This window comes from Biomphalaria glabrata, chromosome 13 (genome assembly GCF_947242115.1).
Source record: "Biomphalaria glabrata chromosome 13, xgBioGlab47.1, whole genome shotgun sequence".
Lineage (NCBI taxonomy): Eukaryota > Metazoa > Mollusca > Gastropoda > Planorbidae > Biomphalaria > Biomphalaria glabrata.
In genome coordinates, this window is record NC_074723.1 from 35,811,937 (window position 1) to 35,839,272 (window position 27,336).

The 27,336-nt window shown below is 37.7% G+C and overlaps 1 protein-coding gene across 1 annotated transcript in view; it reads left to right on the forward strand.

The window, feature by feature from the left end:
- Positions 1-26,579, forward strand: part of LOC106058580 (uncharacterized) — a 49,698-nt gene extending 23,119 nt beyond the window's left edge. The window contains exons 9-20 of the mRNA XM_056007564.1: positions 26-75; positions 2,632-2,749; positions 3,375-3,548; positions 4,132-4,270; positions 5,420-5,536; positions 7,956-8,007; positions 10,162-10,287; positions 15,556-15,750; positions 19,074-19,238; positions 21,834-21,995; positions 23,489-23,635; positions 25,663-26,579. Of these exons, the coding sequence (XP_055863539.1) occupies positions 26-75; positions 2,632-2,749; positions 3,375-3,548; positions 4,132-4,270; positions 5,420-5,536; positions 7,956-8,007; positions 10,162-10,287; positions 15,556-15,750; positions 19,074-19,238; positions 21,834-21,995; positions 23,489-23,635; positions 25,663-25,856 (1,639 nt within the window). The 3' untranslated portion in view covers positions 25,857-26,579. The remainder of the gene's footprint in view (positions 1-25; positions 76-2,631; positions 2,750-3,374; positions 3,549-4,131; positions 4,271-5,419; positions 5,537-7,955; positions 8,008-10,161; positions 10,288-15,555; positions 15,751-19,073; positions 19,239-21,833; positions 21,996-23,488; positions 23,636-25,662) is intronic.
- Positions 26,580-27,336: the final 757 nt, after the last annotated feature.

A 27,336-nucleotide genomic window follows, 5' to 3' on the forward strand; every position in this document is an offset into this window, starting at 1 on the left:
ATTAACTCCATTTTATTTTCCACAGTTACACCCTCTTTAGTACGAAAGCAGGTGGCATTAAAGAAAAAGCCAAAGGTAAGTGCTATTTAAAAGTTCGCGTTTCGATATCTTTGAGGTCTTTTGACAGAAATGTGTACATAACATCGAAACCTTAAAATTAAAATACCTTGGCCTGTCCAATATTAGAACATGCGTCCTATCATATTACTTTGTTACCTTTACCTATCCCTTAGTTCAGGGGTTCTCAACCTGTGGGTCGCGACCCCTTGAGGGGTCAATTGACAATTTGTCAGGGGTCGCCTAAGACCATCGAAAATATGGATTGTATTTAGTGTATTCTTCTATTGCTGTGTATGTTATGGGGTCGCGGCAGAGTGAGGGATAATAAAAAACGGTCGCCGAGCTTAAAAGGTTGAGAACCGCTGCCTTAGTTGGTTAGACCGTTGGAGCACCGTGAAAGATTTGTCGACCGTCTTTCTCCCTTCCTCTCTGTCTTTTACCATGTAATATGGCCATAGATTTTAAGCTTGGGTTTGTTTTTTTGATAGTTAGGAGGTCATCGTGGGGTACAATCGTTAATTTGTTTAGGAGCGTAAATATATATATATATATATATATATATATATAACAGACGCAAAATACATCTGTAAGAGTCAAAGTATAGGCAATACAATAAACATACATATATGTTACCCTGCCGGACTAAGTGAAAATAAAGGACGTTTAGGCCACGGGGCATTCGTCAGCTACAACACACACACACACAAAGACAAGCAATTAGCACAAAACAGGAGTATAGTTAGGCTTATCTGTCCTATGTTGTTCTCTATCGAGGCAGAAAAGAAATGAGCTACGCTAGTATAAAAGCCCAGGAAATCAAAAGGGGGCGGTGATGACCGGTATCACTCCCCCCCCCCCTTACCTTTCCAATGCTACGTCTTAGGAAATAGTCCCAGTGGCGTAGCTATGGTTGGGTGGAGAGGAGGGGGAGACTTTCACAACCCCCCCGGACCCCCACTTGAGAGTGGCCCTCAAATGATTGTTTTTTACATGAAATATTATGCAAAATGCTCCCCCGGACCCCAAATAATGGAAAATTCCTGGCTACGCCCCTGAATAGTCCTACATACAATCTCTGACGATCTCTGAGTATTCATCGAGTTCTCAGCTCCTAATCGATATATTTCTTAAGCTCTCTATTGATTTTTAGTAAGAGTCTTTTTTTTTTTTTAATTATTCCATTCTGCGCATTGAACACTCACAAAATATTTTGCCCACCCCAATTATTTTTTTAACTTGCAATTTTGGTCCATGATTTGCAGTTCGCTAAAATGTTGTAAAATGTTTGACATGTTTCGGATGTTCCTTCAGGGTTGAATATAGTTTACTTCCTAGTCCAAACCTCCCGCAGGACGACGGGGGATGGGAGCGGGCAGGGTTTGAACCCTCGACCGTCGATAAATCCGAACGACAGTCCAGCGCACAAACCGCACGACCAGGCAGCCATCCATTGATCCATCCATCCGCTACGTTGAATTACAACGGCCCACTTATATCGACCGCCCCCAAAAACCACAATCACGTACTCCTGACCGGAGAATTAAAGGTTCACCAGCCCCTTAAAAAATAATTTTACATAAATCACTGAAGTGACATTTCTTCAGCACCCAATGGACCTCATTCACCAATCGTAAACAAACAACATTTAGCGACGTGGTGCTCTATCTCTTCTATATAATTTACGATCTCATGTTTAATTCATGATGGTTGTCACGTGACAGTTTTTAAAATTGTTTTATCAATAAGATCACGTGACTAAATGTTGTTTGTTTACGATTGGTGAATGAGGTCCATTCGATATAAAATATTTCATAAGCTATTTGTTGCTTTGGTGAATCTCCCCTCCCCCTTTTTTTTTTTTTTGTAACTACTCTTGCGTCGTAACGCCCTCTCACCCAACACATTTTTTGTTACCATTATCATTAATTATAAATATATGTGTCTAATGTGTCTAATACATACAGCGTAGTCTCTGCTTTACAAAACAACATAAATAGACTAAAACTTTTCTTTATTGATCCTTATGGAAATTTGTTGTGATTACAAGGACTCTTTATTCTCATATAAAGACAACACAACAGAAACATACACATAAATAGAACAGACACAACATAAAGAGTTCATTCAGCGACTACACAGTAGTACACACAGGCATCTTGGTCCTTTCAATGTTTCCTGATCAATGGCGTTGATATAGTCTGACCTCGTAAGGTACGAACGATAACATGACATTGGCTTAATATTTAATGTAAAAACAAATTTCGAACACTCATTTGGGAGACCCTTAAGTGGTGGCGCTGGTGGATTTAAAATTTTTGACCCCCCCCCCCTCTACCCCTAGCTACGCCACTGCTGAGAAACTACACATTCTCGAACAATACGGTGACAAGTATGCATGTGTATGTATGTGTATGCATGTGTATGTATGGCTCCTTCTGTCTCAGAAGACAATATAAGCAAAACAGCTGGGTTTCGGAACGAGAGGATTTGAACCACTCAATCCCATTACTCAAATCGAGTTTGAGGATGATGACACATTTCTAAATCGCAGTTGTATTATTTCCCCCTCAGGGTCTACTTATAGAGGAACACTGTGTCAAACAGACGGGAGGAGCTGCTCAGTAATAGACGATACCAAAGGCTACTCTACCGATACTATAGAATCGGTAGCACATGAATTGGCACATAGGTAAGCTTTTACTGGAGGAACAGTACGCGATGATTTCTGTTTATTTATTTCTTGGTATTTCTTCTTATATTAATTATTAATGAAACAGAATCATCACTAGGGGGTTTATTTGAATGACTTGAGAACACACTCAAGAAACATCTGTGTTCTCTTTGAACTTCTGTAATAAACAGAATCATCACTAGGGGGTTTATTTCCATTACTTCCATTTGTGATCAAACTAATTAACACTTTATTTATAATATAGAGAAAATCAATTTAATATGAAATCAATTAAATGTAGTAGACTTTAGTAATGATATTTCTTAACGAAATCTAACTCTACTTTCAGTCTCAGGTTCTGGAGTCGTCTCCCCTAAGACCAAGTGAATACAAAGCATATGTTGCATCATTCATGACCAGTCCCTAACCTCCACCCACCGTCACTATATAAACACACACACACACACACATTTACTCCATAGCCAATGGCTACCTGACTTAATTTGGGGAAAGTAAAGGCGATTGGTCGTTCAGTTGGCCACATGACATGTTAATCGTTGACTGAAGAAACAGATGATCTCAACACCCTCTGCTCTATTGGATCTGAACAGGGAACCTTATTTTTTTGCATTACTTTCTACAGCCTCTCGGCCAACCACGACAGTGAAGTGTATCCCTGCAATCTTACGAAGGGCTACATCATGGATGTGGACGATAGTGACAATGACAGGTCTGAGAGTGGCCTCAATCCGTGGCGATTCTCCAACTGCAGCATCAACTCCATAACCAGCTTTTTGGAGGAAAAGTTGAACACAAGGTTGGTTTACTAAATCTGTGTGAAACATCTAAGAAAATCTTGAAACCTAATGTATGTCATTGTCAACATCCTAAGTGCAAGCAGTACATTAGTATTGTTAAAGTCTAGAGTACAAATACCTCCTTGATTTCGCTGAAAAGTGTGCTGAGTCAGAGAGAAGGAAAACACGCCACAGCTTCCAGCGACCATCTTTACTATTATTATTATTATTATTATTATTATTATTATTATAAAAGAACGAGTATTCATTCTCTGGCGTTAAAGGGAAACAAAATTTACCGTAGTCCCTTTATCAGTTTCCACCGAGGAATTTTCTGGTGATGTGGCAGGTCTGCAGAAGTACCGCCCTCTGACAGGCAACGAGAATGTTCCTAGGAATGCCAAGGGCCTTGAAGGTGTCTGTGAGGTCAGTTGTTATTATCCCCTCGGTTGATGTAACAATGGGGACAACATTTTATATTAACATCAAAGAAAATTTAAAAAAATACATCTTTAATAATAATAATAATAATCTTTATTGTCCGTATGAATACTGGTCGATATATATATATATATATATATATGTTTTATACTTTATTTAAAGCCGAGGACACACATGTCTGGTCTCCTCTATTGAAGCCTTTGCAGACATTCCAGATGTATCTGATAAGCTACTGGGCCAGGTGGTCAAGCCTGATCAACAGTGTCAACAGCTGTACGGCAATGAGTCATACTTCTGCAGGGTAACATAATTAAATAACAATACCTTTTTTATAATGCATATAAAGTCTGTCTGCTCACTTGTCCGTCTGTCTGGTCAAAAGTATGTACACCTTATTTCTCCCACACCCAATCTCGGATCAAGCTGAAATTTTCGCACACTTGTTTCTTGTACCTGACAACACAAGAGTCAATGCTAAAAATTGGACCAATTTAATTAGTGATTGATATTTCGTTATTTTGATTGGAATCTCGAACAAGGGGAAGAAGTTGCACTTGACTGAAGTGGTTTGAATCAAACAATATAGAACTATACAATCTTCTCTAGTCTAGTACATAACTAGCAGAGAGGTTAGCACGATGGAGCCACGAGTTCAAATTCAGGTCGGTCCCCCCCCCCCCAGTTGTTTTAAGTTTCTTTTTTGTAAAAGCTTTTAAAAACTAATTACGATAAAATTCCCCCCCCCCCCCCCCAAATCCCTTTATCTCTCCTCTGTGAGTTCAAAATTGCTGTTTCTACCGCGAATAAGTTCCTAGAGTTGAGCGGTGTCAGATTTGTCGACGGCAATAGAAAACCATTTCGTTTCTTCCACGCAATAAAAAATAATATCTACTACATTTGCTAGTTTCATGCCATCTGTGAGTAGGTCTAAGTTTGTGACTATTTGTTCGGTCTTTCTTACATTAGCACTAAGACCAAAATGGCCAGAAGCACCCTAAATGCTTCTGGTAAAGTCATTGGCAAAAAAAACAAACCACATGTGGGCAGTTATTTGAGAAAAACATTCATAAAAAAAAGATTCTAGAAATAAAGAATCACCCTTTGAGTTAGGATTTTGTGATTTTATCATCACAAAAGAGATACAAGACACCGATAGCAAAGACAAACAGACATGGAGACTCTTTTGTTATCCTTACTATATAATCATTAAATAGAAACAATCCGATTTAAATTTTCGCATGTGAATTCCCATGTAAATTATGAGTAGATCTGGCGTGAATGTATGTATATATTTTTTTTAAATAGTTTTAATATTTATTTATTTTTTTGGGGTGTAATGCACAAAATGTAAGACAAATTACCTTATAGAATATAGATAATGAAGATTATTATTTTTATTCAACCTATGAATAGTAAAAAGTTTTTTTGTTTTCTATTTCTGTTAAATCAGACGATCGATTTGGCTAATTCTGGGGAATTCTGTCGCTTAATGTCTTGTAGAGATCCATTCATAGACGGTTGTAACCAGGCCTCAGCACTCATCGGGACATCTTGTGGGGATGGAAAGGTAAGCTTTCCGCCTGTCACGTGGCGGTCTATCTATTTCTAAATTTAACTTTTCCCGGAAGTAACCTTAGCAATTAGCTCTGCCTTTTTTTTTCTAGAAAATTAGAAGACGGAAGAGCTCTGACGTCATCTGATCACGTGATCTAAGCGTGGTTTGCCTTGGAATTGTGGGATAGGTTTTAGCGGGACTAATCGATAAATTAGATGTGAGATGAAACTCAAAGAGAAAAGTCGCATATATTTTCAGTTGTAGAATTAATATGTTTGTTTGAATTTATTTGTTAACGAGATCAGAAAAAGATATCCAATTGATACTGGTTTCATTTGTGCATTTGGCATATCTTGAGTGATTCCCATTTCCAGTATTAAAGTTTGTGTATTTTGAATTAAAAAGGGTCTTCATTATTTGAATTTCTAAAGACATTTAATGTCTACATAAGAATCTCCGGCATCACAGGAAGTTCTTTGAGTGTTAGCATAAAGATCAGAAATAAAAGTCTACAACAAACCAAGTGCTAAAGAGTATTGCCTGATCAACACTACATCATAGTAGCCTCAAGTCATCTTTACATTTTAACACTTCAAATAAGAACGTAGTGACATACTGACACCTCAAGAATACCATGTGACACTGCCACAGTCTCCAGCAGAACTAAGAACAGATTCACGAGCTCGTGTTCCTTTAGGTTTACTTACTTACAAATTGTGTGGGAGGAGATAGCCAAAGACCGGACAGCTTGGAGACAGACTGTACGTGTAGGTACGAACTTTGCCGAGTGCAAAAGAAACGAAGCTGCATCAGTCAAGAGAAAGAAGAAAAAAAAGCTGTCCTGTCAGCTAGGCCTTAGTCAGACGCATATACATGCACGAACTGTGGCAAACTCTGCCGCTCCAAAATGGCTTGATCCGTCACTCCAGATTCTGACTCGTCTGAAGACAAAACCAAGGCCAGCGACTCCTCTGAGAGCATCCATTGTCTTCCGAGACAGAAGGAGCCATATACTTTCTTAGAATTAATTAGAATTACTTAGAGCCTCCCACGCAGTTCTGCGATTTGGGCGTCAAGCTGTCTCCACAGTGATCCGTCACTGGCAATGTCTGAAGCCTCCTCCCCCCTGGTGTCCACTGTTCTGAGGTCCGCCATGAAGTTGTGGCGCCAGGTAATACGGGGACGTCTCTGTTTGCGCTTTCCTCGTATTGGCCTCCTGTCCCCTCGCAACTCTTGGTACGCGTAATTCTTTTTGTCGGAGGGCATGTCCGGCAAACCTCATTAGACACTATGTCACAGCTTCACTAAGTGGTCGACTCCCGTTTCAGCATAGACAGCATAACAAACATAGAAGTTAGGGACAGGATTTGTACAGCGATTGGAATCACGACCTGCTAACTACTGTCAAAAAAAGCGCTAACTAAAACTCTATGGCTATATTACAAAGCCCCAAGAGCTCGCAAAGACCTTCCTTCAGGGTACAGTACCAGGAAAAAGAAAAAACGGGCACACAAAGACGATGGGAAGATAACATAAAAGAATCGACGGGCCTGCCATTGAAAGAGATTTTATCCAAAACAGAAGACGGAACGGAGAAAGGCGGTCAACAGATCTTGTGTGGTGCTCCAACTGTCCAACAAACAAAGGAATAGGTCAGGTGCAGGTAATGTAGCCGGAAGTATGTTCAGACATTTTATAAACTGAAACAAGATCTCAGATGGGCGAGGGTTTAAATGCTCCGAAAAAACAACACAAAAAACAAACTCCCCAGGCACGCCACTGTCAAGCCCTTGATATGATGATTATTTTTCCACTTCAGTCTTAGTGTAGTTGATGACTGCGGTGTGCAGAAAGTGCGTGTTTAATAGCAGTGAATAGCCAAGTTTATCATTTCTAAAATAACTAAAAATAACTAAACCCGTAATACACAAAAGAATCTGCAGCAAAACATTTATAGTCGTCCCACAAGCCAGGTCCATTGTTGGTATGTATAGTTTGTCCATCGTAGTGCGATGATGACCACTTTTGTCATCCAGGGGGGGTTGAGGACTTTGAACTGGGGTGGGTGACCTGCGCTGAAAATTTTGAATAAAGTGAGGAGGATTCGCGCAACACGGCGACCTCACCCTCTCGCCCTAGAGCAGCGGTTCTCAACCTTTTAAACTCGGTGACCCCTTTTTATAATCCCCCACTCTGCCGCGACCCCCCCTCCGCCCCCCCCCCCCCCCACACACACATCCAGCAATAGAAGAGTAGACAATACATCCATATTTTCGATGGTCCTAGGCCACCCCTTGCAAATGGTAAATCGACACCCAAGGGGTCGCGACCCACAGGTTGAGAACCCTGCCCTAGAGCTCATCCATTTCCAGAAGCAAGATTTGGTATGTAACATTCTGCTTTATGTTTACTTTGCATATGTTTGTTTCAGATTTGTATAAATGGAGAATGTCTCAGCGACCCATACGCTCCTCAAGTTGACGGTGTGTAGTTTAAGAGTTCTATTTCTTATTCATTTTTACAGATCCGGATGTGGCAAAATATGTAGGTCACAGATGGGGCTGTGTAGCTTCGGGATATACTGCATTCCTCATTAATCTTCGGACTCGAAGACAAACCTTATCATACTATATATATCCTCTAAATATTGAATTTTTAAATCAACTTTTATTTTGTTGATTCGTCCACTAAAGACGCAATAGAGTGTTGCGATAATAGGCCAAATAGATTTTAATAACGATGTCATTACTCTTTGAGTCCATTAAAGAACAGATTTGCATATCCATACTGTGTCGCTGGGATTGCGTCGTTAGTACTGTGTCGTCAGTACAACACGTTTTATTCTTGTGTGACAAATATACCAAAGTAAGCTGAAGATTTAATCAGGGCCGGCCTTAAGCATAGGCAAACTAGGCAGAAGACTAAGGTCTAGAATTAGTGCTAACCTCGCGCAGGACTTTTAATAACTTTTTTAAAGAAGAAATTGCTAGATTTGCTCCCTTTGTTACTGCTGTAGTACACTAGGTATTATAAATTTGCGTAATTTTATTATTTCGATGTTAATTTTTTTTTAATTGTGTTACTTTAATTGGGGCCACCGGATTCACTTCGTCTAGGGCCTCTAATTATCTAAGACCGGCCCTGATTGAATAAATAAGTAAAGCACTGTAGAGACTCTAGTATATATATTAAACACTTATTCTTTTAGCACATAAAACAAAAAATATGCTTCGTTTTTTTAGCATTAAATTTGTACTGTAATGTTTGTTATCACACAAACTCAGAGGTGGCCCCCCGTCGAAGTCGGATCACCGACGGATCCGCGTATTTGCAAGAAATATTCAATGTTCAATTTTATTTTGATGTTCAAAAGTAATGTTTCAAAGTTTCAATTGCCGTTTAAAAAAAAAAGTTTTTTTCTTCTGTTCCACATGTTTCGGATGTTCCTTCTAGTTGACCAGAAAAAAAACCCACATTTAACTAATATTTATTTTTCTTATGAACATATCTTGTACATCGCACAGATGCACCCGACTTAGTGATACTGAAAATACACAAAAAGTGTCTTTCTTTGTTAACATATTGTAATATTACATCCCTTACATTTATGTAATTGTTTTAAATTTGGTGTATTTTTATGAAAAAATCGCTTGCATAATTAATTTTATAAAACTAAACGGTTTGCTTTTAGAAAACCAAAAGTAGCCGTTGCACCTAAACTTTGCAAGCCGCATCGCATGATGAAACAATATTTTTAATTTTTCTTCTAGTTTTCGAGATCGGAGTCTAACAGACGGACAGACGGACATTTTGCACAAACCTAATAGCGGCTTAACAGTGGCACCTAGATGCACATCAATTAGAGTTAACTCAACTCTACTGACTTCACTAGTTCCAACTCCCGCCTAATCAAATCTTTTAGTTCTATTTTAACATTAGCAGTTCCCAGAATCCTCCTGTTTCAACATTTTTCTCAACCTTCTTTTCATAATGCTTATAGCAACTCACTTTGTTTGTCTGGTAAAAAGTTTGAACACTTTGTTTCTCTTACAGTCATTAATGGATTAAGTTGACACTTTGCACAATTATTCGTTGTCATAGACAAGACGTGAAACAATAGAAAAAGTAACCAATTAGTCCATTAATTACTGGTAACTTATTACTTTGCTTGATGGCAATTTTTCAGAATTCCTAGATACGGTTAAATATGTAGGCTTTTGTCCGCTTAGATATACTAATCCTCCGTGTATATTGTGTCTATACTAAGATTACGCCCTAAGCGTGTTATTAGGTCAATCTAGTCATGCATGTTATATCAATGACTTGAATTCTGCCAAGTCATTTGGTTTTCCAAGCTGACCCAAGCAACCAATTCCATGTCTAATAGCACTAGGGAAGAAGGAGTATTTGTACAAATTCGTCCTAGCATATGGAACAAGGAATGTGCCTTTATCTTTGTGTCTTTCTGAGTATTTTATTAAATTTTAATACTTAGTCTACCTGGTACATGGTATCCTGCTTATGACCATATTAAGTCTTAGTCAGTCTTAGTGTTTTAACTTCATATTCCTGATACAGTTATCTAAACTAAGTCTAAGTATACTTTTTTATCTGATATATTTTTGTTCTCTCTGAAGATAAATGTCTGTTCGGAGACACCCCAGGCCCTGACTGCACATCTTTACCCCAAGGCTTCTGTTACGACTATAATAACTATAGAACCTGCTGCGGTTCCTGTATCAGAATATCTATGCCACTTAAAGGTAAATACAAGCTTTAAACAGCCAGTGTATAGCAAGGCTAACCCTAAATGGTTGGGAAGAGTGGCTACCTAGAGGTTCGACACCCGACTCGGGCAGAGTTGTGTTTACTGAGCGCCTAAAGGCAGCACGGAAAACCCAACTCCTAGATACCCCCCTCTCCCCTTCCCCCCCCTTCCCCCCCCCCCCCCCCACCGGTCCGCAATGAGATTGGACCAAAAGCGCTCTGAGCATGCTATAAGCATGAAAGTAGCGCTATATAAAGGCTATATTGATAATTATCCTAATCATCTCTGGATACGGTCCCATTTAAAGCATAGGCCACTAACGAGCGCCCCCACCCCTAACAGTCGTCTCAGTTCTATGCAATTCTCTCCCCTTGGCCCCCATAATTCTTTCCCTTCTGCTTAGCACCCGGCTTCCAAACCGAGGCAGCATTCATTTCTAGACCGTCCCATTCTTCTCTTTCCTTATCTTACCTTATCTTATCTTATATAATACAGACGTTACTTCAAAAAAGAAGATGATTACGTCCTACGCGTCATGCATCTAGTCATGCATATTAACCAATGACTTAAATTCTGCCAAGTCACTGGTTTTCCTGGCTAGCTCAGGCAACCCATTCCATGCTTTAATAGCACTAGGGAAGAAGGAGTGTTTGTACCAATTTGTCCTAGCATATGGGACGAGGAACGTGCCTTTATCTTTGTGTCTTTCAGAGTATTTTATTCGAAGATTATTTTATTTGAAGATTATGGTTCAGTGCTTTACGTATAATTGCTACTTTACTTTTGAGTCTTCTGTCCTGAAGGCTTTCTAAATTTACTGATTTTACTAAAGGTGTTACTCTGGTTAAGTGTGAATATTCGTTTGTTATGAATCTCCTCAGGGGTTTCATGCGAGGGCTTGTCTTAAATATTGGGTGCAGGCTCGCAAAGGGCGTGGCCTATCCATCTTTAGTGTGTCACTAATATCTATTTGTCAATGGGTATCTGCATTGTTTTAAGTATCTATACCAAAACTATAACTTGCAATACGCTCTATCCACAATAACCATCCATAAAAAAACATAAATATCAATGACGTCGTCATTACCATGCCAACACAATATCTACCCATTAAAAACAATAATTATCAATATCTAACAATAATTACACATAACCAAACCACAAATTATATATTACCATAATTATTTATTATTATAGCTTTTATATAGCGCCATTTTCATGCTTATAGCATGCTCAGAGCGCTTTTGGTCCAATCTCATTTGTGGACCAGTGAGGGAGAGGGGCTATCTAGGAGTTGGTTTTCTGTGCTGCCTGTATATGCGCTCAGTAAACGCAACATTGCCCAAGTCGGGTGTCGAACCTCGAGCCCCTTTCTAGGTAGCCAAGACAAGCCAAGTTCAAGCGCACTTAGCCTCTCGACCACGCGATACCAAATCATAAATACAAATTGGGCGATGACTAATTTGATAGTACAATTTCAAATGGGGCAAGCATATTTCTATATGGTATTTACTACAATTTGCTATCAACATTTAAAAATGTTATATTCCGAGCGCCTCCACCTTCAACACCTCACCCATCCCTTAGTCTTTTGGACCATTGTGGGCACCACACAGGATTTGTCGACCGTCTTTCTCCATTTCTCTCTTGTCTTTCGCCTTGGATAGAGCCTCTCTGAATGGCAGGCCCGTCCATTTCTTTATGTTGTCTTCCCATCGCTTTCTCTGTCTGCCTTCTTTTCTTTATCCACGTACTGTTCCCTGAAGGAAGGTCTTTGCAGGCCCTGAGGACCTTGTAGTATGGCCATTGTTGGCTGGTCATGGTGGGGTCCAATCGCTCTGGTAACCCTGTCTCTTAAATCTTTTTGACAGTGATGCGGTCTTTAAAGATCATACCTAGGACCCTTCTGTCAGGGGCGGACTGGGTGTCAAATTTGGCCCGGGCATTTCTATAAAATTCGGCCCACAAATTCTCAATCATGTGATGGGCATCCATTTCTAGGTGTATCGGTCCTTTAAAAATCATTGTTAAGTTTGACAATGTATCGATATGCATGCATACAGTGAACTCTATATCTTAATAAGCAATATAGCGTCTTTTTAAATCAGCAATTATGTAGGCCCTAAAGAGATGAAGCCTACTAGTAGCACTGTCTACATTTTATTTTCGGAAAATGTGTTCGATTAAAAGAGTATTACACTGTAATGTCTGTGAAAGATTTTTTTAACACGACTCTCAGTGGGCCTTTTATAAAAATAAAAATATAATAATAATATTATAAAACCTTTAACAACTTGATATGTGCCATAGTGACTTCGATCAGGCCATTTCGGTGGCCCTACCGGCCCATTTGGGTACCGGCTCACCGGGCATTTACTAGAGATGGGAAACGAACCGAACCCGAACCGAACGAACCGAACTCGAACCTCACTTATGACCGAACCGAACCGAACCCGAACTTTGAAACTGCTTGGTACGAACCGAACCGAACGAACCCTCCTTTTCTTAACCGAACTAATTTTGCAATTTTTACATCCCTTTTTTATATTTTGGGTTTAAAATAAAAATTACTTCAATATTTTATTTAAATTCTAATGACTCCATTATACTTTGAAAACTTGGGAGGGGGGGGGGGGTATTTAAAAAAAAAAAAAGCGGCTCGCTTTGGTTCCCATGGGTTTTTCCGTACGTGCCGACTCTTCCCTAACCTTGAATTTTCGCGGGCTGTTTGCAATATTGGTTTTGAGTCGAATAGGCGCCCTCTAATTAGATCTAGATTCAAGTTCCTAGTAAGTAGAAAGTCAACATTAAAATATTGTCACTTTTATTTGAGATGACTGTTAGTTGAGAGTAGAATAGTTTTTGCCGATTAGAGAGTGTAGATATAAATAGGTTCATTTGTGTTCTAGTTTAAAATAAATTTTAATTATCTATTAAGTGATTTATTTTTACAAAATTTTGAAGTATTCCATATTGGAATATTATCAGTGGCGTAGCAAGGGTGGGGGAGGAGGGGGAGAAATGTAACCCACCCCCCCTGGCCCCACTTGAGGGGGGCCCCAAATTAGTGTTTTTTACAACAAATATTCAATATTACGCAAAATGCAGGGGCCCCCAAAGAGGTCCAGCCCCTCCCGGGCCTCCAAATGATGAAAAATTCCTATCTACGCTCCTGAATATTTTTACTATTATTCTGTTTTGCATTGATCGTCAGTATTTTTAATGCAGCGTTTCTCAAACTTTGGGTCCTCTCCCGTGGGTGGGGATGGTTAGTACCTTGAATTGGGGGATGGGGAGACGCAACATCCTGACAAAAAGGGGTTTCATAGAGTGTGTGTGTTTTTTTCTGGTGGCGGTAAGAAGAGGTTAAGCGATTGATTGGTGTTTATGCATTAAGGATGATGAAATTAGCGTAATGCAAATGTGAAACGGCAAACAATCTTGAGACATGAAAGAGTGTAAAGACGTTGTTTTGTGGTGACCTAGATTTTGTTTAAATATCAGTATATTTCATTAATATTACATCTCTATCACAAGTTAAATATGTGAATATTGTAATAACAGTTAGGCTATATTGAGTTGTTCACATAAGAACTTTATTTGAAAGTGTATTAAGTTTAAATGTTATTATAAGGCTTGTCTTTGAGTCCGAAGATTAGTGAGGAATGCAGTTTTTCCCATGGCTGTGCAGGCCCAGCTGTGACCTACATATTTTGCCACATCCAGGGCAAGCATAACCACTGTTCGCATGTGGTCGATTTAGTTTTTCTTTTCGCGTCTGCGTTTGTCCCCGGCAGCGGATTTTCTTTTGGTCTCAAGTGTGTATCCCGCGGCCTTCGGGAGTGAACTCCAACTGACTCGTTCTAAGGCCACGTGCAACCAGGTGCTCTCTTCTATGTTAGCCAAGGAAAGTTGACTCCTAAGCTGGCCTTTGAAGAGTTTCCATGGGGCACCTCTGTAACGTTGACCACCTTTTAGCTCACCAAAAAAAAGACTGCCTTTGGCATACGTTCGTTTCCCATACGGGATACGTGCCCTGCCCAGCATAACTGTCGGACCATAAGAAGTCCATCTATACTATCCTTACCGGTAAAAATATAAAATGCGTATATTGGTTCAATTGTACTAGCTGTTTGTAAGCGACAAACCAACGACCAACTAACAAAGAGAGGGGGCATCGAAAAAAAAAGTTTTATTTGTAGTGTAACTTATCTGAATATTAGTATAATTACATGTTTAAAAATTAAAATATATTAAGTGGAGATGTCATTTTATCTTCTAATAAGACCTTGTCAACTGAAGACTGCTTTTTGCGAGGCGCGTATACACAATGTGGGTCAAAACGTTTTGAAGAAAACATTTTAAAACATCTCCGCTAATGTGATTCTTCTGCATTTTTTTTTGTCTCAGAATAGTCGAATTTCTTCCGTATATTGCAATTTATTATAGTGACGACTTGTGTGTGAAAAAAAAAATCCTCGATAGAGACGTCTTTACAGGAAGAATATTTCTTTAAAAAGATCCCGCCCATTATAGAAGTACGTGCGCAATATGTAGGCCTACCTAGAATGTCCCTTGCATAATTCTATTGGCCAGGTCTGCCTCTTTATTATTAGATTTAATATGGCCCTCGACTTTTTTTTTATTATGATGAATAGTGCGTTCTGAAAGAAAGCACATCGATATTAGCCTTTTAAAAGAATTTGCTTAGCGCCGAGTCACGCCCTGAATTAAACCACTTGCCTACTTGAGCGAAAACCTACCGCATCTTTATTTCTATCTCCATTAAGAAATTTTTACAACGCTTTAAATGTATGTAGGCAACATTATTTTGGAAAAAGTATTGCCCATAGGCCTATTATATATATATATTGCAAAGTATTTGTTTTATGTAAAAATTCAAATAAAAAAGTTTTAACTAATAAATTGCATTAAACCTTATAACTTAATTTTGCTATTACATAATTTCATAACATCGAACCGAGCCGAACCCGAACTTTAGACCTGACCGAACCGAACCGAACCCGAACTATACTCGTCATCGAACCGAACCGAACTCGAACTTAAATCTGACCGAACCGAACCGAACCCGAACTTTAAAAGTTGGGTTCGATTCCCATCTCTAGCATTTACCCAAATGCCAATATAACCAGTCCGCCCCTGCCTTCACTAGTATCTTTAATCCCATTGCTAAGATTGTATGAATTTAAAACATAGTTGTAGGAAATGCTTCTATATTAATTCGAAATTGTACTTAAAACAGGTTGTGAATACGGGGACAAAAAAGCCGATTGTACAGCTGATCAATGCGCGGATTCGAAAGTGGATTGCTGCGGCACGTGTAACTATGGCACGCCCTTCACCCCGATCACCAGCACCAGAAGAACCACACCCAAGAGATCAACCACAATAGCGAAATCACGCCCGATAATCACTTTGCCTAAAAGTAACGAGATCGGTAAGCATTTAATAAGAAGTATGAACTTTATGGTATTTAACTCTTTCTCTCCGTAATTATTTTTCTTGTTCCGATAGTACTATTCGTTTTTGCTCATTTCTATTTCACTATTCTGTTAGGGTTAAACTTCAATAACTTTTTTGTATGTTATCAGAAAATGTTATATTTGGTATTGAATTATAAGAGAATCCATGCTCTTTTTAAACAACACAAATTAAATTTGATAAATCCAAAAACCAATTTGATTTAATGGGGGTGAAATCAATGTTGGCATCGTCAATTAGGAGAGAAAGAGTTAAACATTCAGGGTTATAACGTTGCGCCTCTGAGTCCACCCAACTCTAATGGGTACCTGACTTTAGTTTGGCAAAGTAAATGCGGTCGGTCGTTGTGCTGGCCACATGACACCCTGCTCGTTAACCGTTGGCCAAGAAATAGATGACCTTAACATCATCTGCCCTATAGATCGCCAATCCTAAGTCTGGACTGTGCTGAAGAGAGAGGAGCCCCCACTTTGTGAGTACTGTGACTCTCGCCTCACCGTGGAACATATCCTCATTGATTGCCACAGATACCAGGATGTCAGGGAGAAATTTTTTAGAACACACACCTTGAAAACACTATTCGACAATGTCGACCCTGGGAAGGTACTGGGCTTTATCCGGGAGGTGGGGTTGTCTACGAAGATCAGATTTTTGAACTGTGAACATATAATATTTACATACGATTTTTACCAAATTATTAAATTTTGACTACCTTTACAATTTTAGCTGTGAATAGACCTTGTTTTTAATGATTTCACTGTATAGAATTTAGCCCTTGTTATGTAAAGAGAGAGTGATCCTTAAAGGATTACGGGCACGACATGGCCTAAATTGTGCCGATGTGCCTAAAACCAAAAACTCAAAACGTAAACCCTATAGATCGCAAGGCCTGGAAGGGGAACTTTACTTGACTAATGTAAGCGATTACAAATTGTTTATTTGTTTAAGAAAAAAGGCAAAGATTTGACCTATGACCCGACTAGTCAAAAAAAGACGAGGATTTTGAGGAAGCATGGCGAAATGTAAACAAACTACTTTTGACAACTTTAGAGAGTCAGCTTTTATGGACGTGGAGATTTAGCTGGACGACATTCGACGGTTCCCTTTCTTGTTATTAAACGTCTTATTCGACGGGAAAGTAAAAGCGGTTGGTCGTTGTGTTGGCTACACGACACCCTGTTCGTCAACCGTAATCCGAAGAAACTGATGACCTCAACATCACCTGCCCTATCGATCGCATGGTATGAAAGGGGGAGCTTTACTTTTACCTTTTTGTCTACAGACGTTACCTGTTACCCTCTCCTCGTTTGGTCTAATTCTTCTTAGTGGTTACTGTGACAAGAGGGACAATAAGGGTGGCTACCTTTATTTTTTCTTATTAGAGTTAGCCCCCTTTATTACTTGATTGAAGTCTCTGTCAAATGTTTACAATAGCCACTCTCTCTTGAGTCTTTCAACGGACCAGTGTAGTTTGAACTAAATCTCTATAATGTTTAACTAATACTTGTGTTGTTGTACTATTGCTGTGTTACTCAAGAGGAGTGTGCCACTGTTGTGGGAAGAGTATTTCGATAATGAGCTAAGTAAACTTGATCAATTTGTTAGTACTAAGTTGATTTATGTAAATGGTATAAGTATAAGTATAGGTCTACTTAGTCTCTTATCCTCTTCTGTATGTTTTTTTTTTTTTAAAGACATCTTTTGTTTAGATACGAGACAGTAGTGTGTCTCATGAATGACGTCATTTCATTGTTAATTCATGTATGATATTAGTGTAAACCATCTTTTTGTTTTTTCGGCATAAGACATTATTGTGCCTCTATGATGATAGTTCTTTAATTATATTGACCGGAAACTGTCTTGCTACTTTGCTTTGTTTCATTATGTCATTTTCTTTTGTGAGCCTTTATTGCCATTTATATTTTCCATGATCTTTTTCTTTTGTTTGTAAATAAACTCCTTTTTTTTTTGTTGCAACTGAAATCTCAGAATTATTACTTCTCTGTCTCAGTAGTTTTGTACATCTAGAGGCTATAGTTATTAGCCTAGATAAGATAACTGGGACCACAAAGTACCACTGGACTAACTTGCCAGTACAGTACAGGTCACTGGTCTTCTGACCTATCCTATTTCTAGGTCACAGTTACCAAACAATCATTTGTTTCACTTACTTTAATACAAATCTACATTTTTCAAAAACTCAAATAAAAATATAAGTCTATATTTGGGAGTAGGTATTTCTCCCACACCCAAATTTCTGATCAAGCTGAAATTTTGCAATATTATTTCTTTTACACGACAAAATAAGAATCAATTTTAAAAAAATTACAAATTAGCTAATTAACTATTGGTATTTAATTATTTTGTGTGGTATCTCGGACAAGGGAAAGAAACTTTAATTGACTTCTAATGTGGGGCATAAGTCCCATTTATACTTAGTAGAGAGAAAAGTTTTGAAACTAACAATAGATAGAATTAGCTAATTAACTATTGGTATTTAATTATTTTGTGTGGTATCTCGGACAAGGGAAAGAAACTTTAATTGACTTCTAATGTGGGGCATAAGTTAGTAGAGAGAAAAGTTTTGAAACTAACAATAGATAGAATTAGCTAATTAACTATTGGTATTTAATTATTTTGTGTGGTATCTCGAACAAGGGAAAGAAACTGTAATTGACTTCTAATGTGGTATATTTATACTTAGTAGAGAGAAAAGTTTGAAACTAACAATAGATAGAATTAGCTAATTAACTATTGGTATTTAATTATTTTGTGTGGTATCTCGAACAAGGGAAAGAAACTGTAATTGACTTATAATGTGGTATAAGTCCCATTTTTACTTAGTAGAGAAAAAAGTTTGAAACTAACAATAGATAACTATTAAAAAAAAATTATTCCTAAGCATATCCCTGGAACAGTGGTTAGTATATTACCTTGAGGAGGCTGCGGATTCTTTAGCCCTAGAGTTCACGTTTAGGTCGTTCACTTTTCTTTTTATAAATGCACTTACAAAGCGATCACCCAAAAACCCCTTTCTTTCTCCCCTACCCCTTTCCAACTGGTCCAGACAAGTGATGAGAAAGCTAAAATCACGAAATCGTGCTTAACAAAAACAATTGGTAAAAATATTTCCGCACAGATTTCTTACCGTAAGTCTAGATCTATGGCACCGTTGACCACATGACTGATCCAAACTAATTGATACATCTAATATAGGCTTGTTTTTTTTAAAGACAGTACTTTAAGTTTTTTCTTGTTTTGTTATTTTTTTCTCTACAGCTTGTGAACCAGGAGATAAAGACTTGAGTCCAGACCTGTGTACCAACATGAGCATCTGCCAGACGCAGCCAACACAATGCTGCAACTATTGCTCGATAAATTTCACTTCTGAAAGTACCACGAACACCACAACACCACCATTGAATACAACCACTTTACCCGCAAGTAGGACATTTATTTTTTAAAATATCTCCATAATATCTATTTCCTAACTTTAATCTTCAATGGAACTTGCTCACAAAACGTAGACAAACAGCACTGGGCCTCTTGTGCTATCTCTATCTCTTCTATACAACTTGCGACCTAATTCAAATCAACGGTGGTTATCACGTGACATCTTTTTTTTTTTCGTTGACTTATCGGAGGTTATCACATGGTTGTTTCTTTTGGTGAATGAGATCCATTAATCTCTGAAATATGTTTCTTATTGTGTTGGCAGATAGCGTGGTACAGTTGGAGTTTAGTTTGTAGATTATTTGTTGTAAGTTTGTTTTATAAAAGGTGAATTTTGAGCGAATAAGATTGAAAATAATCAAGGAAATAACGGAGCTCTTCAACCGCCAAATTTCTTTTAGAACCACCAAATTTCATTTTAGATCTAGGACCACCAAATTTTATGTAGGACCACCAAATTTCATTTTAGATCTAGGACCACCAAATTTCATTTAGGACCACCAAATTTCATTTTAGTTCTATGTCCACCAAATTTCATTTCGGACCACCAAATTTCATTTTGGACCACCAAATTTCATTTTAGATCTAGGACCACCAAATTTCATTTAGGACCACCAAATTTCATTTAGGACCACCAAATTTCATTTTAGATCTATGTCCACCAAATTTTATTTAGGACCACCAAATTTCATTTAGATCTAGGACCACCAAATTTCATTTAGGACCTCCAAATTTCATTTTAGATCTATGTCCACCAAATTTCATTAAGGTCCACCAAATTTCATTAAGGTCCACCAAATTTCATTAAGGTCCACCAAATTTCATTAAGGTCCACCAAATTTCATTTAGGACCACCAAATTTCATTTGTCGTATTGTCTCTGACAGTAACAAATTTACCAATGAATTACATGATTTCTACAGCCGATTTGACTGCCACAGCTTCGAGAAAGACCACCATGATTTATTGGCATCATTTGAAAGCAGCAATATACAATCCAGTCTCAAGAACTGTTTAATAAACAAGAAGTGACTAAAATATTTAAACAAGTAAATACTGCCAGAGTCTCTGGACCTGACAAATGAAATGGAAAAACTGGCTTATATCTTTTGTGCTATCTTCAACAAGTCCTGGCAAACGCACAAAATAGCTTCCATTTGGAAGACATTTGAAATAATTCCAGTACCCAAAAAGAAGATCATTGCTTCCAACAACGATCTATGTCCCGTAGCACTTACATCAATTCCAATGAAGTGCCTGGAGAAAATGATTTAAGAACATGTACTGAAAGAAGTCGAAACACACCTCGATCCGCACCAGTTTGCTTACAAACTGTCAAGAGGTACAGAAGATGCAACACTATTCATGCTGAATTGTCTATACCATCATCTTGATACTAGAGACACTACGCCAGAGTATTATTCGTAGATTTTTCATCTGCATTCAACACCATCCAACCACATCGCATGATACAAAAACTATCTGAATGGAATGTTAGCAAAAACATACAAGCTTGGATTCTAAACTTTTTTATCAAACGCCCACAATATGTAAAAGTGAACGGCCATGTGTCATCCACGAGAGAACTTAGCCGTGGAGCGCCGCAGGGTGCGTTCTGTCACCAGTATTGTATACCATATACACAAATGACATTCATAGCTCATCAGCTGAAACTCCCATCATAAAATTTGCTGACGACACAGCAATCATTGGCCTTATTGCAGGTGACAAAAGTATGTACCATTCAACAATTTACACCTTTTACCAATGGTGTATAGATAACTTTATAATTTTAAATGTTCAGAAAACTAAAGAAATGATTATTGATTTTAGGAAAAACAAAGACCATATTGCATAAATTCAGATAAATAACCAAACCATAGAACAAGTACAAGAATATAAATATCTAGGCACAACTATCAACAACAAACCAATATACAATCTACACTATCATAAAATATACAAGAAAATTTACCAGTGACTCTTGTATCTCAGAAAGCTACGAAACTTTAACAAAGACAAAACAATAATCAAACTCTTCTACACAGCAACTATCAGCAGTCTAATCAACTTTGCCATCACCTGCTGGTATGGTAATACTTCACTGGCACAAAGACATAGACTATAGACTAATTAAAAAAGCATCGTATATCACTCAAATACAACTACCATCTCTTAAAGAGCTTTTTGAGGAAAGATGCATTTCCAAAACACTCACAATTCTTAAAGACAACCAGCACCCATTAAACCACTGTTACATAAGATCTGAACGAAGTGGTCGTCTCCTTTCCATTAGGACAAAAACAGAAAGATTTTAAAACTCCTTCATTCCACTGTCGGTCAGAGTGTTACAAGATCAGCTGTCGTCATCGAGAAGTACATAGAAGTCAAACTCATAAAGCGCTGGTTGTGAATGTGTATGTGTTTCGTGAGTGAATGTTGTTCGAATTTTTTCATCCATATTGTTCTTGCAAAGTAGTTACGCTGAGGTTATCAATTGTAGTCAAACTGAATTTCCATTTGATTGAATCAATAAAATTATCTTATCTTATCTTATCTTATTTATTTCTTGTTTCATACTTTACAGAATGTGAATCAGGAGATGTGGACTTAAGCCCCGAACTGTGCCATAGCCCTAGTGTTTGCGAGACACAGCCATTACTGTGCTGTAGATACTGTTCTACTAAGGTCACTGTAGCTGCAACACGTACCACAGGAACGATACCATTAAAAACCACTTCAAACAATGGTAAGGATTTTGAAAAAATATTTTGACATTTAAACGTCGGTAGTATATGGCATTTAATCAAGCGCTTGGCTCCTGAACCGGAGAGCGCTTGGCTTATGAACCTGAGGTACCAGGTTCGAATCCTAGTGAAGACTGGATTTTTTTTTTTAAATTTCGGGATCTTTGGGCGCCTCTGAGTCCACCCAGCTCTAATGGGTACCTGACATTTGTTTGGTAAAAGTAAAAAAGGCTGGTCGTTGTATATACTAATACTTTTTGAGTAATTACTTCACACTAAGTGGTTAACTCTAAATTAATTAGGGGGAAAAAATGTTTATCTTGCCCGAATTAACCACCATCCGAAAAATAAAAATCCTGGTTGCGCCCAGGTATAAATTTACTTAGAGTATAGAAATATTAAGTTTGAAACATTAAAAAAGAAACATTGTATAATAATTATATACATATGTTTTTGTCCGAAATTCGATCTAGCAGGCCAGCTAATGATCTCAACATTAGCCGGTGCAAATTTTATTTTTAACTTCTATATATTCTTAAAAAAAATATTTATTGAATATATGCAAGAATTCATACTGACGCGTTTTAAAATAGAATGAATTTAATTTTAAGTTAATTAAATTTTGAAAATTTCTTTTGGTAGAAATTCCCTGTGTGGTCGTTTGGCAAGTTGTTTTTTTTTTTTCCTTAAAGATATACAAAAAACTACATAATCGTTAGAGCCATTTTCAAAATCCGTATCCAGGTTCCAGGCAGTGTCCGTCCACCCATAAATTTGGAAGCTGTGAAGAGGACTAGTATAATATGTAATAATGCAAGTCGCACATGACAGAGTAGTCGATATATTCTAGATAACTAATAGGTTTAGTTCAAAGCTCTGTCTGTCTGTCTGTCCGTCTGTTTTATAAAAAGTTTGAACATGTTTTCCCGCCATCTCCCATTCTCGGATCAAGTTGAAACTTTGCACAAATATTGATTGAATGTTACAAGGCATTAATCAGTAACAAAAATTAATCAATTAGTTCATTAGTTATTGGTGAGTAATTATGTTATTTCATAACGAAAGAAGTGCTATAAATGCTAGTGAATGAGAAATGTGGACGTATATATGGATTTAATCCCCTTAATAAGTTCCCATTCTCAATCAAGTTGAAATTTTGCATTAGTATGAGGCACGGTGGCTGGGCGGTTAAGAGCTTGGCTTCCGAATCGGGAGTCCCTGGTTCGAATCCTGGTAAAGACATCATCTGTCCTATTGACCTCAAGGTCAGAAAGGGGAACTTTACTTTTCTATCCATAGTCTAAGATAATACACGAATCAATCCCAAATTTAAACAATTAGTTCATTAATTAGTATTGATTAATTAATTTTGTTTTTTTTTAGCTGTAAATGACAGTAAATATTGATTATTTCCATTACATAAGCTTTGTTATTTTTTAAAAAAGGTACCCTATTTTGTATTGCTTTTTTTTTTTATTATTATTATTTTCCTTAGTCTGTGAACCAGGAGATGTAGACTTGAGACCAGATCTGTGCGATAACTTATCTATCTGCGACAGACAGCTAGCACTGTGCTGTAGCTACTGCTCTATGTTTTACAATTCCACAACTACGACTTTCACATCAATAACCTCACCCGCAGGTAGGACCATGTGATCTCACAATATTAACTCTTTCTCTCCTTAATTCTTTACCACATGCTGGTGGAATCAACGCTGGCATCGTCAGTTAGGAAAGAAAGAGTTAAGCCTTACGTTTGACCATTTCTTTAGATATGGCTGTGACGATGTATATGCTTGAGTGCCAGATAACGATGTCTTGATGTTACGATGAAATTGTGTTGATGAGAAAATGCGTTATTTTGTATTCTCTCTCTTTTTCAAAATGCTTTCTTATCTTATATAATACAGACGTTACTTAAAAAGAAGATGATTACGTCCTACGCGTCATGCATTTAGTCATGCATATTAACCAATGACTTAAATTCAGCCAAGTCACTGGTTTTTCCTGACTAGCTCAGGCAACCCATTCCATTCTCTAATAGCACTAGGTTATCTGTGGCATTTTGCAATTCTGCGCTGTAATATGCAAATGATCAAAACCAAACTAAAATTTTAAAAAATCACTTTTAATGGGGGAAGGGGAAACACATCAAATGTTACATTCCAAAATAAACAAAGCTAAAGCCAATTTAATTAAAACTGCTTACAGTGTTCATGAAATATAATTAGTCTATACTCTATAGGTCTTCCAGAAATAATTCATTAAAATTACGAATCCAAACTAAAAATGTTAACAAAGACAGACAATAAGTAAATTTATTTTCTTTCTTATATCGCCTCCTCTACTATACGCAAGCGTGTATGACAAGCCGAAATGTAAAAATAAACATTCTCGATAGGACTGGAATTTATAAAAATTTACAGGGGCGCATCTGAATAAGAAGTGAAAAAAAATTGGCGCATGGAGCCAAAAGGTTGTCCACCCATGGCGTAGACAATACGTAAATCAATACAACTTTATCCAAATTAATGAATTGATTCCTGTGTACTGATTATCTTGTTTAATACCAACAAGGGGAGTTAATCCTTCAGTATTCACAGCCACAGGTAAATACCGAGAAGAATACTGGACCATGGATTCGAAGACTAGCCTTAATATTATTCACAAATATGGTTAGATATATCGAGTTTTGTCAATTTGAATAATTATCCACGTTATTTCTTCAACCTCGCTTCTCGTATCCAGCTGATACTTCAAACAATTTGTATTGTTATTGTACCTACTTAAACAACAATCAATATCAAACGTACCCAATTAGTCAATAAGTCGCTCTTTTGATGAGGGGGGGGGGGGGGAGAGGTTTCCGTGCTTTGTTTAAGTGCTCGGCAATCACAACTCTGCTCCAGTCGCGATTCAAGCTCGAGCCCTCTTGTTAAGTGGCCAAGCAGTTTTAACCTCTCAGCAACTCGTATAAAAATGAATTCGCTTCGTAAGTGTTTGAAGATTATAATTAAATAGATTCTTCTTCTTCATCATCATTTTACATGTCGGAGGGTTTAGACAGGGCCGGTCTTAAGCCACTGCAACCTATGCGTCCGCAGTGGGCTCCGCGCTTTCATAGGCCCCGCGCGACATCTGAGTGTAAATTATTAAATTAAACCATTGTAACTTATTATTAAAGGGTACCAAGAATTCTCCTGAAATTGTAAAATATACGAAAAAGTCATGAAAATCTCCTGAAATTATTAAAATCTTCTAAAAACTCATGCAAATCTCGTTAAAAAACAGAAAAAAAGGTCATTTCTAGGTGTCTATCAATATGGAAAACGCCAATCCTTCTCGTGATTAAAAAAAAAACGGCATTGTCAGCTTTCATTTAATAAAAATTTAGTAATAATGCGAATTTTAATCCCTACCAAGACTAGGCCCCTCGTGGCTGGTAAGACCTACGTGAGTTCGGAATTTTCGGCTGAATAGTGGGCAGGTAATTCCAGCTGGAGCTAGTGTCATTGGCCTTGCCTTTTTGTTTTTTGTCTCTGAGGCTTCTCTTCTGTCAGCGCTGTTATCGTGTCCTCTGCAATTTTTGCGCCAGTTTTCACAGCTTATAACACCAGTACAAATTAATCAATACATATGTACGTACAATTATATCTTAACTTTCAACAGAATGTGTAGCAGGACAACCCGACTTAAGACCAGAGCTGTGTACTAACTCAAGTATCTGCGAGACAAACCCAAACGTCTGCTGTAACTACTGTTTTGCGGCTTTTAGATCCGGAGCAAATCTCTCAATCTACAACATTTGGATCCGTTGTTTTTACGTTACATTGCATATTATCTATATCAAAACAGTTGTGTAACTAAACAGATCAAGTAGTCCAATGATATGGAGTTTTTTTTTTTCTATTTTAAATTTAACAAAAATGTTTCGTTTGAAAAGTTATTTTTATTTTATGATTACTTCTTATCTTTATATCTTATGCTTAATAAAAAAGCAATGTTAATCATAGTACAGTGATGTGTTAGTGCCAACTGGGGCACCATGTAGCCAATAGCATGTGATAATTATTACAGAATTTCTCTAAGCGGCTTATCATATGGGGATTTAAGATTGGAACTGTTCTCGTATAGTTCTAACCCAAAACCCCTGTTTCTGTTTCATGCTAAAATTTAACCAATAAAAATTAGAGTCCCTCTTTCAGACCTATAAAGCAGATGATGTTTAGGCCATCTGTAGTTTTGGCCGATGGTTTACGAGGGTTTCATGTGGCCAGAACAACGACCAACCGTCTTTACATTTCGCCACGGGCCCATTAGAGATGGGTGGGACTCAGGGACGGCCCTAAAAATATCAAAATGACAAATCCAAGTCTTCACCGCCAAGCGCAAGCGCTTTACCAGTCTGCCACCATGCCCACCTGCGATCAACTAATTATTCTAGCTGCATGTGCTAGTGCTGCATTACAATGATTTGTGTGTAAGAAATGTACGTTAAAAATGTACGTGATATTTCAACTTGTGACTTGTGTGAATATCTCTTTAAAAGGAAATAAACAGTTACTATTTAATATTTAATTACTCCACGTTTGTTTGTTTGTTTTTTATCTTATAGTCATACACTTAAAAAAAAAGAAAGAAGTCAGTGGCGTAGCTAGGGTGGGAGAGGAAGGGGGAGAATTTGAAAATCCCCCCGGGCCCCACTTGAAAAAGGGGGGGGGGGGCAAATGAGTGTTTTTTTTTTTACAAAAAAAAAATAAATATTACTCAAAATGCAGCGGCAGTCCAAGATGTCAAGCTCCCCGGCGCCCAAACAATGGAAACTTCCTAGCTATTTCCCTGAAAGAAGTTCGTCTGAAGTGTTCCGAAATATTTCGAAAAAAGCTGTCGTTTTGTTGTTGTTTTTTAAACTTTTGTTTTCCTTTAACCCAGTGATATTCAAAACACGGCCCGCGGGCCAGATCGTGCACGTGACGTGGTCCCATCCGGCCTATTAAAACTTCGGCACAAAGTGTAATATCCCCTCTTTTTTTAGAAACAAAAAAAAAAAGGTTGAAAAATGTATCTTTACCTACGGTAGGGACCTGTCTTTGTCTCTGGTGGATTGGTACTATAATCTTAAGCTTTTGTGTGTTTATGAAATGTGTATGTGAAATCTAGCATCAAACGTGAATGGAGAATTACTTTATTGTGGAACATGATAATTAGCCAACATATTTATTTTATTAAGAAAGTGTGGCTGTTTAAAAAAAAATACAGCAACATTAAAATGACATAAAAACAATATGACGGCATTCTTGGCTTGAGTCGTGAATAAAAAAATGGTTAAACTACGCCTAGAGA